General features: G+C 51.9%; 1 protein-coding gene across 2 annotated transcripts in view; it reads left to right on the top strand.

The window, feature by feature from the left end:
* SNX29 (sorting nexin 29) overlaps positions 1 to 16,613 on the top strand; it is a 500,693-nt gene that overhangs the window by 308,395 nt on the left and 175,685 nt on the right. For both annotated transcript variants that reach the window (XM_043560511.1, XM_043560512.1), the window contains exon 16: positions 16,496 to 16,612. In XM_043560511.1, the coding sequence (XP_043416446.1) occupies positions 16,496 to 16,612 (117 nt within the window). The remainder of the gene's footprint in view (positions 1 to 16,495; position 16,613) is intronic.

The following is a 16,613-nucleotide window of genomic DNA, read 5'->3' as shown; positions in this document are numbered from 1 at the left end:
AGAAGAGGTAAGTAAGGTTGCAGGCTCAGCGCTACGATCTGGCAAAGGAAGAGAGGGCCACCTTCCCATTGCCGTGGGTGATTCGGTGAGCTGAGCTATGTTGCCCGCAGGATAGGACCCAGGAGTCCCGGCGCCATCGACAGAACCCGTGTGAGCTGCGCCAGCCAGAGAGGAGAATCCTGGCGACGGCCTGAGGCTCATGGTTCCCACCCCACACGGGACTCTCCTCTTCCCCTGAGTGAGCTGTCTGGGTCTGTTAAGGCTGCTGGAATGATACCCCAGTGTGAGCAGCAGACCTTGGGCGCTGGAAAGTCCCCAGTCAGGGCTCCAGCAGGTCCATGTCTTGGTGAGGGCCCACCTCCTGCTTTGCAGACACCGTCTTCCTGTTTCCTCACACGGTGGAGAGAGACGGCAAGCTCTGCTGCTCCTTCCTCTAAGGATACCGCTATGGTCTGAACGTTTGTGTTCCCCCTGCACCAAAACCTGGTGCCCACGGGGGTGGTATTCGGAAGTGGGGCTTATGGGGGGCGGTTAGATCATAAGGACGAGTCCTCAGCAGTGAGGCTAGCGCCCCAATGAAAGATGCCCAAGAGCCCCCAGCCCCTTCCACCTGCGAGCACACACTGCGAGCAGTGTCAGTCTGCTGCCCGGAGAAGTGCCGTCACCAGAGCCCAGCCCTGCTGTCACCCTGCTCTGGGACCTGCAGCCTCTAGAACAGTTGAGGAATACGTTTTGGTTTTTGTTTTTTGGAATTTACCCAAATACTGTCCTAGCAGCCTGAATGGTGGAAGACAGGCCCGAATTCCATTCATGGGATTCCATCCTCATGACCGGTCCCCTCCCAAAGGCCCACCTCATAACGACGTCACGTGCTCGGTAAGCTTGGACACAGGACTCTCGGCCGGGGACACATTCATTCTGCATCACTAACTTGCATTGCATCTGGCGGTGGTGGGTGCAGATCATTCTTTGTGGAAGGAACTGTGGGGGTGCCTCATATTCACCTTTCTTTTTTCCCTTAAAAAAAACCTGTTAGTTTATGTTGAAAGAGAGAGAGAGTGTGTGTGCCAGCAGGGGAGGAGCAGAGAGAGAGGGAAAGAGAGAATCCCAAGCGGGTTTCACACCGCGAGTGCAGAGCTGGGTGCCAGGCTCCATCCCGTGAGCCCTGAGATCAATACCTGAGCCGAAAACAAGAGTCGGATGCTCAGCCAACTGAGCCACCCAGGTGCCCCTAGTATTTGCTTTTCTAACACTTAAACATTTAACATTGCTCACATCTAAAAAATGCTTAGAAGTGATTTATAGTCCTCTCTCTCCACGTGTTCCACACACTTGTGGAGCACTTGCTGTGTGCCAGGCACTGTTTGGGGCCCTGGGGGTATGGCAATGAACACCACCAGAATCCCTGCCCTCCTGTTGCCTACTTCTTGTGCGGATGAAGTGACCATGAAGATGCGTAATCGGCTGATAGGCAGGGTTGTACCGGAATCAGACCGAGGGTAGGGAGTGATGGGGGTAAGGGGAAATAGTGTGTACAGTGTGGACATTCGAGGTCATACTGAGATAAGCCAGGAATAAAGGTCCACGGGTGGAAGAGACAATGAGCCAGGTGGTTAATTATCTGGGGGAAGAAAGTCCTATGCAAAGGCCCTTGTGTTTAAAGAACAGAAACGAGGCCCATAAGGCCAGAAACGGTGTCGGGGGCCGTGGTAGGAGACAAGGGCAGAGATGGAAGGGCCTGGTCAGGTCAGGCCTCCTAGGCCCTTGTTGGGACATGCCTTTAGCTCTGAGTGATGTGGGAGCTGCTGGTGGATTTTGAGCAGTGACAGTGCGGGTGCACTGGCCACTCTGTTGAAAGCAGGGGGACGGTGGGCAGGGCAGAGGGCGGTGAGACCACCTAGGGACTCTTGCAGGAGTCCCGGTGAGACAGCGTGGTGGCTTGGACCAGCGTGCTGGTGGGGAGCGGTGAGAGGGAGGGTGGCCGGTTCTAGACTGGGTTTGGAAGGAGAGCTGAGTTTGCTCTGGGTTGCATATGGGCCACAAGAGAAGGAGGAGCCTAGGAGGTTCCAGAGTTTCTGGCCCACGCAAATGGAAGGCAGTGAATAGTCATCCGGTCTGACAGGGACATCTGCAAGGGGAGGAAAGTCAGGTTTGGTTCTCAGGCCGTTTACTTTGAAGGAAATGGGCAGGCCGTGGGATATGGGCATCCGGGCTTCCCCCGAAGATTTACAGTGATTGGTCCTCAGTGTACAGGTGGTGTTTAAAACCACACGCCTGGCCGGGGGCATCGAAAGAGGTTTTCAGAATCTCCGTCTGTGAAGCAGAAAGCTTGCACACATCTGAGGAGATGTTTGCACACGTGTGGAATGGAGAGGTTGATGTAACCTGTCCCATCTAGCTTCCTCGGTGATGAGGAGGGGAATGTGATCCCTACTTCCCATGGGTGTTTGTTGTAAGGCAGCCTCTCACATGCTTCTCCGGGCTTTATGCCCTTCTGCAGACTTGCAGGCCCACAAGTCTGGGACATCCAAGCTTGTGACCTGGAAGGATTGTGTTAGGATAGGCCTGGTTCTGCTGCAGTAATGAGCACTCCCCAGTCTCAGGGGTTTAATGTAATAAAAGCGCACTTCGGTTGACACCGATGTTCAGCACGAGCTGTGCAGGGCCAAGGGTGGCAGTGTTCTGCCCCATGAACTCACTCAGGAACCTGGGCCGCCGGAGGCTCTCCTGTTGTGCGGCCACACCGGGTGGAGACTGTGGCCTCCTCACTTAGTGTGGCAGTGGCACAGAGCAGCAGCCCTTGGCTGAGACTCAGAAGGGACCCGTGTGACTTCTCCCTGGAGCCCATTAGCCAGAGTAGCCAGGCGCCCGTGCCCAGCTGAGCCCGGGGCGGGAAGGTGAGCGCTGGTCTCCCTGCCACAACGACTCTTCGGTCGGTCATTGCCACCTCGGGGCTAGAGTGGCCGTGGGCTCGGGCCTTCAGGCCGCCTGCAGACCAGTGCTTTCTGCCGGCAGCGAGAGAGATTTAGGCCTCACTCCCACCCTTCCACCTTGGTACTTGGTGTTGAGCAGGTGAACTGCCTTTTGCTTCTACCAGATTCTGGGGAAGGGGGCATGCTTTCGCCTGGTCACCAGTTGCTCAAGTGACAGAAGACCCGGACAAGTCACGTTTGAGGCCCTCTGTTGGGGTCAGTTGTGGAGAAGGACTGTGTTACTGTTCCATTTATCTTCACTAAATATGTCATGGGCTTAAGGGACCCAGAGAAAAAAGCTGCATCCCCTGTGGGCCTCTGCGGAAGGGGGAAAGGTAACTGATGTTTGCTGAGCGCCTGCTGCCAGCCGGCCATATTCTCGGTATTTCAAAGTACACAGGATCTTGGTTACAACATGAGCACCCATTGGAGGGAAGAGGGTATGGTGTCCACAGTGAGATTTAGAAATGTTCAGAACTGTAAGGAAGTAGCATCTCCTGTTCATGGGACACACCTGGCCGAGTGTGGCCGTGGAGTCAAACCCAGTCTGTCTGCCTTGAAACTCCATGTTGTTGGTTTGTTTGCTTTCTAAACCATTCTGCCTTGTCTTTCCATTGTGAGGACCTTGGCGCATAAAGAAATCTTACAGGTGCACACATTTTCGTGTGTGACCAGAGGCTGTGAGAATCTGAATGCTAATTGCCCCATTGTTTATTGAGCCCTCGTTGTGTCTGGACTCTTTGAATCCTAATAGCAACCCTATGACTTTACATGATTCTGTTGCCACCATCTTATAGATACAGAAGCTGAGACCCAGAGAGGCTGAATGATTTGTCCAAGGTCACCCAGCAAGTCACTGGCAGATAAGGGTTTGAACCCGGGTCTTCCAAGTCCAAGTTCATCATCTAGACCACTACCCTACACTGCCTGCTGAAACTTGAGCACGCCCTTCCTTCTGTACAGGCGTTCATGGCCCCAGCTCACCCATGGGTAGTGACTTGGTTTCTCCACGCAGGGAGAAACTGGGCGGTCATTACCTGAAGGGGGCCTCTCTCAGCTTGAGGCGAGTGCCATGTGGTATGAGAAGGAGACTCTCCAGGGAGAAAGACTTTTTTCTGAAGCTCATAAAATTTAATGTTTTTCATTTACTGTCTTTGTTTTGAAACTTGGGCATAATACATAGAGCCGTGTTTGAAATATTCAGGAGGTCTCTGTAGTCCTTCTGAAGGAACATGATTAAGAATGCAGGCTGGACCCCCCTTATTTCTTGAAGACATTGGAATATGACAAAGAGCCATATAATTTCAGAATTTACATCTTCATATGAGATTCTGTGCTTTCCAGCACCCTGCACAATAAATGTTAAAGCGACACTCCAGGGTGAAATATTTTTTGAAGAAACCTCTGGAATGGGGAGCGAGTGTTAGATCCGTGATATTGTAGAACTTCCTGGGTCTGGCAGCTAGTTCTGCGGAGCAAGCAGCAGCTGTCCTGTGCTGAGGCCCTACTGTGTGCTGGCCTGGGTGCCCTGAAGGCTGTTCCCTGTGACAGATCCCCACCTCACAGCTGAGCAGGCAGAGCTCAGAGCAGGGGCTTGGGGATGGGGGCCTGGCTCTCATCTTGTTCCACATGCCTCCTGTCCTGCAAGCTTCCATGTGATGTAACTTGTGGACCCCTCACCAGGCCCCCAGGGGCGTCTCCTCCATGTTCCTGCCGCACCACAGGCCACACGGTATGGGGACTGTCAGAGGCTGAATCCTGTGGAGACCGGGGGTCCCTGAGGGTCACCGCTGATGGGGGCACCCAGGACAGTGCGAGTGGCTAAATGAGCAAATGAAGAAGTAATTCTAGAAGTGTGCGGGGAGGCGCATCTGGCCTCAGGAATAATAGCTGTATAAAATAACAACCCCAGAGCCGCAAGAGATTGTACCCGCGGTAGCTGGGAGCATGAGCTCTGGGTTTGGATTCCAAGTTCTCTGCGGATCCGTCTTGACTAGGACTTAACCTCTGTCAGCCTCGGTTTCCTCGTCTCTTCCCTGGAGACGGAGCTAGAACACAGAAACCACCAGGGCAGGGCTCTCTCTCTCTCTCTCTCTCTCTGTCTCTCTGTCTCTCTTATGTTGGCTGCTGTCCACAGTACTGAAAACAGGGCCTCGTGGGCGGTAGACGGTCCGGAGAAACTTGTGGAAGGGATGAGTGTGCGCATTTTCAGGCGTTTCCAAAGAAGGGAATATGCTGTGGCCTGGCCTCACAGGTTGGCTGCGTGTGAGCTAATGAGTGGGTGATGCTAAGAACCAGGTCTGGCCCAGAGTACGTGCCGAGGACCTGTTGGCTCTTAGTGAGGAAGGAACCCCCCCCGCCCCACCCGGCGCCCCCTTCGTCTTCCTCCTCCACTGCCTGTCGTGCCTGGCCTGCAGGCTGGACAAGGTGTTCTGTGCTCGGAGGTGGATGAGGCCACCGTGGAGCTGCCTTCCAACTGTGAGGTCCTTGGGAATCCATAGTCGGCCTCTGTGAGCTGGCCTGTAACAGCGGTAGTTTTGAAAGGGGAGGCCAGCAAAGCTGTTCAACGTAATTCTGGATCCATTTCCCCAGGGTTATGTACTTGTAATGGGTTATAATTGCACCCGTTGTGTGATGCCAGGTGAACTGCATTATCTCCTGTGTTACCAGAAAGGAGACTTTGTCCTCTTCGCTACCGCTGACCCTTCCCTAATCCCGCAAAAATAAGTCCCGGGAGTTTCTGGGTCACTTGGCAGTGATCCCAAGTCAGATGTATGGAGACGGAGATCTGCGCTCCATGCAGACACTGTGAATTGCGTGGGAGACAGCGTTGTCTGCTGGGTGCGTGAAGACTGGTCACACCATTGCTGCACCTCCTTCTGTGGGAGTTTTGTGTAACAAAGAGTGTGTGGATCCAGGTGTTAGCTATTGCAGTAACTACTTTGTGCTTACGGGGAAGCACTCTATCCCCTTTGGACCTCATTTTCCTCCCCCTGTGAAATGGGAGCAACAGTGGCAGCTGGCAGAATGTCTCAGGCCACTGTGTACAGTTGTACAGGTTGTATACTGCACAAGGGCATGTGTTCGGGGACCAGTAGGAGCTATATGTAGCCCATACCACGCTCACCGAGCTTAGGCTTCATGAGACTGTAGCTACTCAGAATGCACACCTTTTTCTTACCTCTGCAAAAGATCCTTTATCTATGCCCCTGCAGATGCTTCATCTGTATTAAGTGTTAGGAAAACAGTAGCCGCTTTTGCTACTGTTGATGAATCATTTATGGAGACAGTGGATGAATGGATCAGAAGAGTGGGGGAAGGAGATCAACAGAGATTTGAGTCAAGGTTTGAAGAGTAGATAGGATTGTTGGAGGGGGAGCATGTAGTCTCATTTGGTCAGTGGCCATCTTTCCCTTGAGATGTTTTCTCCCCTCCCCTTCCCACGTCTCTGCTCTTCTATTGGCTATATGCTATGCCAAGGAAATTAATGGGATGCTGTTGAAAGTTACTATAAAATTTGGGGTTCTGGAGAAATTTCAATGCAGACAAAATGGTATAACATATATCCCTATGCCCGTTGCCTGCCCACCCGGCACCTTCTCTTTGGCCAGTCCTGCTGCCTGCCGACCCTCCTTGACCACCCCCTCCGTATGATCTTGAGGTGAATTGCAGGCATCTTGTCATCATATTCGTCCACCTCATTGACAGGTGTCAGGCAGAGAGGAGCGTGGTCTGGTTTGGGTTTTACGGGGACTATTTGAGCATCAGCTTGCGCGCAGGGCGGAGAACAAGTCGGGCAGCAGGGGCTGCCCTGTTTGTCCAGGTGGGATATGAGGCTGCTTCTGACCCAAGGCTTGGGGGACTGGCTGGAAGAGAGGAAACACATCCGGAGGGGGTTCAAGCTGTAGATCGTGCAGGGCCTTTGGCACTGGCTGCTTTTGGTAGCACCTGGTTAATAGCAAGCAGCGGCTAACAGTATGGAGTACTTGGTGCACGCCAAGCTCCAGGCTGATCACTCCTCATGTGTTAAGTCCTTTAAATGTCACAGAAGCCCTGTGACATTTACACTGTTATCAACCTCATCTTATGGATGAGAAACTGAGGCCCAGAGAGGGAAAAGCGACTTGCCTGAAGCCTCTGCCAGGAAGGGGGAAAGGTCTCCTGGTTCTGGGTGCAGCACGCCCTGAACACCCTGCCGGCCAGCCTCTGTGCTGATGCTCCAGCAGGAGGGGGGACGGATGGCAGCACCTGTTTCAAAGCTTCACGGCCGCATGGCGTGTCTGTGCTGTTCCTGGGAGAGCGCATCCTTCGTGGTTTTGTTGGGCTTTGCTCTTCCTCCTCATTTGTCTCAAGCAACCGCTGCGAAGGTGTCGGCTGCTCCTTTATTACCGCGGTTTCTTAATATTCTGCCTTTGCTCTGGAAGGGCCATGAGCAAAGGCAGGGAAGAAAAGGTGTTTTCTGGGCTGTGCGCAGCTGCTGCTCCGTGTGACCTTTCTCCACGGCTTGCCTCTGTGTATTCTCGGAAAGGTCGTGCGTCAAGAGAAGTGAGGACCCACGTGTTAGGGACTGGGACCCAGCACCTCCGTAGCGGACCTGTCACAACTACCTGAACATGTGTTTCTCAGCGACATCCCGGTATTAACTGAGCTGTTGTTAGTTCTGGGTGTTTCTTCCCCTCCCCCCTCCATGAAATCATAATCCCAGCCAGATGTTTCCAAGTATTACTTCTCGCAAGCTTGGCGCTGCGGGCACAGCAGGGCTCGCTACAGAGGAGGTGAAGGCAAGCTCTTTCAAACTGAACTAACCACTAGGGTTTCCTCCCCAGTCACTACTTATCTCAGTGACTTTGCAGACAGAGCCCACACGGTCCTATCTCGGTGGCGCCTGGAGGTGGGTCTGCCTCACAGGCTTCGGCCGAGGGTGTCACGTGACAGCTTCATGACATGCTGTCGAGGAGGCCCAGTGTCAAGGTAGCAGAGCTGCTGCCTCGCCGAGAAGGGAGGGCATGGACAGCTCCTGGGCTCAGCCCCCCTTCCCACCAGCAGGAGCAAAGCAAAAGGAGCAAAGGAAGGAGGAAGCTGGAGAGACTGGGAAGATAGGAGACCCAGGACTGTGAGCTCTGGACTCATGCACCCCTTCTTGCAGACAATCGCTTGCCCTTTCTGAACCTTGGCTTCCTCATCTGTAAAATGGGCGCAGAGCTACACTTCCCAGGCGGGTTGTATATGCTAATGTATGAAGCCCCCGCAACGCTGCCTGACCCCAGAAAGTACTTGTTGTGATCACTTAGGGCTCCTTCCCTGGGGCCGGCACTGGGCAGCGGCCGAACTCTCTTTCTCTGTTCCCCATGACAAACCTGTACAGCAAGGGACAGTGTCCTCAATTGACAAAGAACATAGCAAGAATCAGAGATGTGAAATTATTTACTCGCGGTCACACAGCAGCGAGTAGACAGAGCCTGGGTTTGACCTCCTGGTGCTGGAGTGCTCCCGGAATCTTCTCTGAGTTTCTCCCTTGGACCCTGAGTTCCCCAGGAGGGTCTGCCTTAGCAGGGGTTCTGACTCCTTCTGGGTGCTCTTTCCCTTACTGCCAGGGTCTCTCGGGGTGGGTGTCTGTAAAATGGTCCGAGGCTGGGTGTCTGGAGGCTCTGAGGGCAGTGGGAGGAGGTCTCCATGCTGGTGACAGCATGCCCTGTAAAGCTGATGGTGCCTTTTCCTGGAGGGTGTGTGTCTGGTGGTGCTTGTTCTTCGGGGGGGGGGGGTGTGCGTGTGTGACGGCACCTTGTCCCTGGGGGGTGTGAGTGTGCTGGTGCTCTCGTCCTGGGTCCGGGTCCATCACTCCTGGCGGCCCCGTGCTGCTGAGAATGCGCTAGCATCCTGGTGATGGTGGAGGGAGAGGCAGGGGGGAGAGTCCAAAAGGAGGACTCAGAACTTTGAATCTTGGTTCTGACGCAGCCGGCTTGCTGTGTGGTCATGGGCAAGGTGTTGATTATCCTCTCTGTGCCTCAGGTTCCTTAGCTATAAAACTCCAAGTGAAAGCATCACCTCCCACGGAGCCATGGCATCGATGAGGTGCTTCCTAAAGCATTGCTAGAGCAGCTGTTGTGCCGAGGAATTGCCCTGTGAGCCTGACGCCCCTTCCCCACGGTCGCTGTCCAAAATGCCCCCTCATTTCTCACCTTGGGAGTCTCATGGCCCCGGCAGAGGAGGAGGAGACCAGGTCTAGAGTCGTGGCCCTGGTAGGAATAAGCCCTGTGGCCTTACACGGGGCTCTCACCCTTTCTCAGCCCGGGCTTCCTCTGTCCCCACATGGTCACAATATTGCTCTTGCTGGCTAATTTATCCGTCGCCTGAAGGGTCACATGATGGAAAGACTGTGGGCTGTGGAGCCGGGATGACTGGGTTCGTCTCAGCTGTCACTCGTGAACTCTGTGACCTGAGACAGTTTGTTCCTTAATTCCTGAGCCCCACCTTCCTCCCCTGGAGAATGGGCATGATCAGGCAACTGTAGGGAAAGTTCAACACACGGGGGTCAAAGAAAGTGATGGCAGCTATACTTTCCCCAGAACTTCTGAGACCTGTGTCCTAGGCTGGGTCTGCATACTCATTATTTTAGTTAACTTTCCTAAATTTGTTTAGTTTTCAAGCCCAGACTGACACTGTACAAGAAAACAACACAGAGGCACCTGAGTGGATCACTCGGTTGACCGTGCGACTCTTGATTTCCGTCCGGGTCATGATCCCAGGATTGTGGGACTGGGCTGCACATCAGACTCCGAGGTGGGCAGGGAGCATACTTGAAATTCTCCCTCTTTCCCTCTTGCTGCAAAATAAAATTGAAAAAGAAAACGCATATCCATCTGATAGACTGACAGTTGATAGCGTTGGTTCTGTCTCTGTTTTTTTAAAGTTTACTTATTTTGAGAGAGGCTGTGCGAGCAGGGGAAGGGCAGAGAGACAGAGAGTGAGAATCCCAAGCAGGTTCCTCGCAGTCAGCAGCCAGAGCCTGATGCAGGGCTCAAACTCACGGAACTGTGAGATCGTGACCTCGGCTGCAATCAAGAGTCAGATGCTTAACCAGCTGAGCCACCCAGGCGCCCCAGTTCCTTCTTTTCTTTTCTTTTCTTTTCTTTTCTTTTCTTTTCTTTTCTTTTCTTTTCTTTTCTTTTCTTTTCTTTTCTTTTCTTTTCTTTTTTTCTTTCTTTCTTTCTTTCTTTCTTTCTTTCTTTCTTTCTTTCTTTCTTTCTTTCTTTCTGTCTTTCTTAAAGAATTCAAATCTCGGGGCGCCTGGGTGGCGCAGTCGGTTAAGCGTCCGACTTCAGCCAGGTCACGATCTCGCACTCCGTGAGTTCGAGCCCCGCGTCAGGCTCTGGGCTGATGGCTCGGAGCCTGGAGCCTGTTTCCGATTCTGTGTCTCCCTCTCTCTCTGCCCCTCCCCTGTTCATGCTCTGTCTCTCTCTGTCCCCAAAATAAATAAACGTTGAAAAAAAATTAAAAAAAAAAAAAAAAAAAGAATTCAAATCTCATCTAAAAACAATCATAGTTGGGCTTCATTTTTCATCATTAACTCATCATTGTTTCTGATAATTACTAATGCAAGGCACAACTGGGGTTTTTTCTTGAACTTCCAATTCTTTGCAGACTGACACCTATGTATACCCCCCCCCCCAAAAAAAAAACCCCCAGAAAATCTATGGAATTCCTGGATTGCATTGCAATATGAAATTGTGTCAAATATTTTTAGCTCTTTACTGTGAACTTCTGTTCTTACCTAGTCCCACTCTGGTAGCCCACGGTCCGCCTTCCACATCTCGGCCCCGTTTCACGGGCCCCTCTGGGTAGCACCTGCCGCAGGCTCACTGCGCCGTTTCCGAGCGTTCTGCCCGCCACACTGCGCGTGCCAGTTGATGCTGTTAGCGCCCTGGGGTAGTTGTTCTCTGGCTCGTGGCCTGGTTCACCCCCGCGAGGAGTTGGAAGTGGACAGCCGGCAAGTGGAGACGCTTCCGTGACACCACTGTTTTGCAAATAGGAGCTGAAAAGCTAGGTTTTCTGCAAGTCAGGACCAGCCCAACTGCAGTTGATACACTGTGTGTGACTTTGAAGGCAGCTCCCAGAACTGAGTGATCATCATGGCCGGTGGGGCCTTCAAAAAGTACTTGGTTGGATTTCCTACTCCCAGTGAGTCAAAATTTCTGAGGGTGAGGCCCCCAAATCTTTCTCTCTTTTTAAATGTTTTTTATTTTATTTTATTTTTGAGAGAGAGAGAGAGAGAGAGAGAGAGAGAGAGAGAGAGAGAGAGAGAGAATGCAAATGGGGAGAGGGCAGAGAGAGAAGGAGACACAGAATCCGAAGCAGGCTCCAGGCTCTGAGCTGTCAGCACAGAGCCCGACGTGGGGCTCGAACTCACGAGCTGTGAGATCATGACCTGAACCGAAGTCAGCCACCCAGCCAACTGAGCCACCCAGGCGCCCTCTCAAAATCTGTATTTTTCAAACACCCTCCAAGTGGCTAATGATCAGCTTGGCTCGGGAGCCTCTGGCCCGCACTGCCCTGCTTCCCTCTACCCCGTGGGGCAGGCTCCTCTCCTTCACCCTCGAGGGGCACAGCTTTCTACCATAGCTCCGGATGGAGTGCAGAGAGCACAGACGGGGGCCTTCCCGCCTGCTGCTTCCCGACTCTGACTCTGACACTTAGTCCCCTAGCCCCGCCTCTCTGAGCCCGAGGCTCCTCTTTAGGAAGGCACGCCCAGCCTCCAGGAGGCATGTGGGCGGAGCGAGGATCCTGTGAACGGAAGGATATAACGCCTGGAAGAGGCGTGGCATGCAGTTGGTGCTCAAAAGCCGATGCAGACAGGTGGGCGCTGGCCAGGGCTTGGTCCTCACTGAGCAGGTGCAGTGTCCTCAGCCCAGAGAGAGGTTCTCGAACCCTGCCTGCAGCCTGTGTACATGGGACCAAAGAAGAGCTTGTGCGTTTGACGAAACTTAGGATACTGAGACCTCTCAGTGAATGTTTTTGGATCCTTGGGGGGGTGTGACCCGAACATCCTCAGTTGCTGTTAAAATTTGGGGGGTGTCTTGGTGTCGTTCATCAGGGACGTGTCTAATCAGGTACCTGAGGGAGGGAGAAGCATGATTTGCTCTGAATGTGATTAGATAGAACATTCTGATATCAAAGGAAATGCCAGAGGCATTTTTAAAAAAAATTATAATTCTTTCATGATTTGGCAGGTAATTATGATAATTCCTGGGATTTTCACAGACTTAAAGGCTTTTTCACAGCCACTTTGTTTTTGGAAATCATCTTCTCTGATGCTCCAGCTGGAATGGATTGCTCAGTCCCCTGACGTTCCAAAGGCATCATCTTCCAAAGCCCGACTCAAATGTCACCTTCCTGATGGCACTTTCCCGCATCCCTTAGGCCAGGGATACCAAGCAGGGGTCTCCCACGGACCCAGATGCTGATCGGTTGGTAATGGCTGCCTGGGTGTTTTCTTGGGGAAGGAGTGCAGCAAGCAGCTAGTGATGTCTGCCAGGGGCTGGAGGTGGGAGATAGGAGGTGAGCCTGGTGAAGTCTACCAAGCCATGTGGTTGAGCATTTAGGTGGGTTCCAGCTGTTTGGAGTTAAACTGGTGCTTTGGGCACAGGGGCAAGTAGAGTCACCAGATAACTCCCCAACAGAGATTTGCCAGGTCACAGGTGGGTGATACAAAAGTTGGATAGATGTTGCCAGATCGCCTGTGACTTAACACTTCTTGAGTCTTTCTACCTTCCATCTTTGTTCTCTCTGGGGAGGCCTTCCCTGACACCCTGTCCTCTTCCCCAGTCTTTCTCTCTCCCTGAGCTCTAAGTTTGTTTGACCTGGAGGGTGTGAACCCCATGACATACCTGCCTCCCCCCACCACACGTGGAACAGGGCCTGACACGTGGTTAGCAATTCTGTTGGTGACGTTGCCTCAGTGGGGAACGAGGAGTCTGTCTCCACAGCTGAGCTCCTTGGTAGAGCACGTGTGGCCCCTTGTTTCCAGCTTCAGCAGGCATCCTTTTCCTTTATTTCCCTTCCATGCCATCACCCATCCTGGAAGGCCGGCTCTCCCGCACTGAGTGCTCACCATGGCCAGACGCAGTGCACCCGCTCAAGGCAGCAGCTCTGTGGCCCCATGCATTGGGTATGGTTTTGAACCCTCATTTCGTAGGTGAATGGCTTTAGGCTCCTCGTCGTTAAGTGATGTGCCCTAGAGCTCACTGTAAGTGATCAAGCGCAGGCCCATCTTGCACCGGAATCGGAGCCCTTAACTGCCTTGTCTCAGCTGCCCATGCCACCCCAGCAACTTTGGGGCCTTTGCACCTGAGGTTTCCTCTGCTGAATGTGCCTTTCTCCTCCCTGTCTACAGGGCGTCCTCCTAGAGCTCAGCGCGTTTATGGGATGTAGATCTGTGGGTCTGAGTGACTTTAGATGCCAAAGGTGGGGGGCAAGCGATGGGGGGTTAGAGAGAGGCCGGCACCAGATCTCAAAGGTATTTGGGTTTTATTTATCTTCAGGGCAGCAAGAAGCATTGAAGGTTTTAAACAGCAGGTGACAGCATCAGATGTTGCTTTGGGAAGATCACTGGGTCTGCTTGGTAGAGGAGGGACTTGAAGGGTAGCTACTTAATGTCCCTCCCTCCCCATTCCCTGCGAGTTTTTGTGGCTGCTGAAAATCAGGAATGGTCAGGTGGGACCTGTAAGCACCCTCAAAGCCTAATAAAAACTCCAGCAGGCAGTGCTTGAGCTTCCTGCTTTCGTTTTTATGATCTCTGCTTGGTCTGGAGGCTCTGGGAGACTTGAATCCATTTTTAGTTATACTGGACTTGGAAGGAGGTACTCACGGAACAGCATGCTCGGCATGGTTTGTGGAAGACGAAAGCTGTGTGTCTCAGTGCCTGTATGTAGGGATCTCTCGTACAGAAATTCAGAGTTTCAGAGCCTGGCTGAATAGCAGGAAACCTTGTAGTTTTCATGGCAGCTCGAAATGAGCGCATCAAACTTTGTCTCCTCTGTTCCCCTGAATCTCCACCCCTTCCCCCTGCCTCCTTCCCTAGTGAAATGAAAGCTTCGTCTGACACGGTCAACTCACTCTTCTGGCTGCAGAAGAGAACAGCTCGTGATAAATGCCCTTTGAAGCTGGGATGTGTCGATGTTTTATGCATTTATGGAAAATTTGTTTCAACACTCTGGCTGCCCCTGCAAAACAAAGCAAAACAACAACAAAGCGAAAGCCCTGCTTTGCTTTGGAAATGACAGTGGCATTTATTCAAAGCTCTATTTTGTGGGGGCACGTTGGCAGGTATTTAGCAGTGATATGGGTAGTTGTGTCACAGTTTCCTGTTTACTGTGTGGTAAACGGATTCTTAGGCCCGAGGAGGCTCATGGGGGATTTACGTGATTTCTGTGTGGAGGATCCACACACGCATTATTAGCGATACTGTGTGTGTTTGTGAAAGGCCACAAGAAGACCATCCTAAGCTTTTTTTTTTTTTTAATACAAAAGGGATAAGACAACGGGGAAACATTAATTTTGGGTCTATACACAAGGACCCTGGGTAGGGGCTCCCTGACTTACTCTCCCGTTGTTAATTGCATGGGACTTGCAGTGTCTTTCCGGCCCTTCTCACCGTGCATGTCGCACTGGTTTGAAAGAGGTGGGCACCTGAGAGACGGGGGCCACCGTGGACAGGGTGGGGGTTCACACAGCAAGTCGAAGGAAGCCTCAGAATTTGATCGGGAGCTCGGTACGTTTCATGTTGATTGTACCACGGCTGCCTTTAGTTTCAGGCCAAGAATTTTAATTCTTTTAAAGAGCCCAAGTGATTATACCTGCTGGTAAATGGAACAGTGTTCATTATCAGGAAACTAAAAAGTAAGGAAAAGTAGAAATAATGGAAAGAAAATCTGTCCCTTGACTAATGGTAATATCTTGTGTATTTCCTTTTATGCCTTTTACCTTTTATATAACGACGTATCAAAAAAAAAATAGAAAAAAAAGGGGGGCCCTTCTTTACTCCTCCTGAGGCCTCAGGACTTAGGTTAATGATCCTTTCTTTTCCCACAAAGGCGTCCTTAGATCCCTTCTTTATTCTGATGGTATGTTTTATATTTCATATATAATACTTATTACAAATGGTCTGGTAATATTTTTGTCTTGACTAGTGTTTATACTAAGTACCTGGCTGCAGTCTGTGGTATGTAGGAGGGAGTCATCTCTTGGGAAAAGCAGGGAGACAGGGTTAGGTGAGGGTCTCCTGACATCTCCATTCTCAAGGGATTGTCTTTTGTGGTTGTTGTTTATTTATTTTTGAGAGAGAGAGAGAGAGAGAGAATCCCAAGCAGGCTCCACACCGCCAGTGCAGACCCCAGTGTAGGGTGAACCCACAAACCATGAGATCATGAGCCCAAGTTGGACACTTAACTGACTGAGCCACCTGGGTGCCCTGGAGAGGGGTTCTCTTTAAGATACTTGCAAGATTCTTCTTTGAACGTTCCTGAAGAGCATGGCAAGAGGACGTCTCACATTTCTCTAAAAAGTTTAAATAAATTATAGTTGAATTTGATTTAAAGCCCGGTCAAGATTGCTCATGTAATCAGGGAAATTACTTTATGTTTTGGCCTTACAGGAAGACATCTTTGTAAACAAATAGCTGGAAAGGTCTGTTGTTGATTCTGTACATCAGTCATAGACTACCTTATGGCAACCTCTGTTTCTGTTTCTTTGGGGTGAGCTGGGGGCATTGAATAAACGTGCAAAAATTCAAGGGCTCACCGTGGGCCACCATCAAGTGGGCTGCACGTGGGGCACGGTGGAAGTGGTAGAATCGTGGCAGGTAGCCCAGTGGTCGAGACCCAGGGTCCTGGAGTCAGTCCTTCATTAGCGGTATGACCTTGAACTAGCTTCTTCCACTCTGTGACAGCCTTTCCCTTCTGCAAGGCAGAAATGACAACGCCTGCCTTATAGAGCCCGCGTAGCAAAGATGTTAGCAGCGCGTGGAAAGGATTTCCTGGAGTTGACTAAGCAGTGACTGAGGGGTAGCTGTGCCATTGCAGTTCTGTCTGTCATCATTACTGTTCCCATCGCTTTGAGCTCTGGTTCTATTTTCTCGGGTTTCAGAACCAAGTTCCTGAGGAACAGAAATGGTCAGTCAGTCCAGCTGTACCATCAGCAGCGTAATTTTTGGCAGGCCCAACTCAGATAAGCAAGAAAGCCTTTGCTAGAAAAGCGTCCACGAAGGAGAAAAACCTTAGGCCCCAAATAACCCAATAACAGCACCGTCCTGACCGTGAGCGGTCGACCATAGATTCTGTAGTGTGCAAGACGTGTTCACCTTACAGGTGGATTTGCGCGACTCACAGGTGAGTGGCGTTCTGTCTCCAGCCCAAACAACCTCCCGGTGCCTTGCTGACAAGTGACAGGCCCAGAGAAGGTGGGACAGGTGACCAGGGTGAGGGGAGTCTGCCCTCTGAGCCTCACTGTTCGGTGCTTGTGTGTTCCAGGTGGCGGAGATGCACGGCGAGCTGATTGAGTTCAACGAGCGCCTGCACAGGGCCCTGGTGGCCAAGGAAGCCCTCGTGTCCCAGATGAGGCAGGAGCTCATCGACCTGCGAGGGCCGG

Source organism: Prionailurus bengalensis, chromosome E3 (genome assembly GCF_016509475.1).
Source record: "Prionailurus bengalensis isolate Pbe53 chromosome E3, Fcat_Pben_1.1_paternal_pri, whole genome shotgun sequence".
NCBI classification, from domain to species: domain Eukaryota; kingdom Metazoa; phylum Chordata; class Mammalia; order Carnivora; family Felidae; genus Prionailurus; species Prionailurus bengalensis.
Note: the sequence above shows the minus strand (reverse complement) of the source record. Positions and strands in the feature narration are given on the sequence as shown.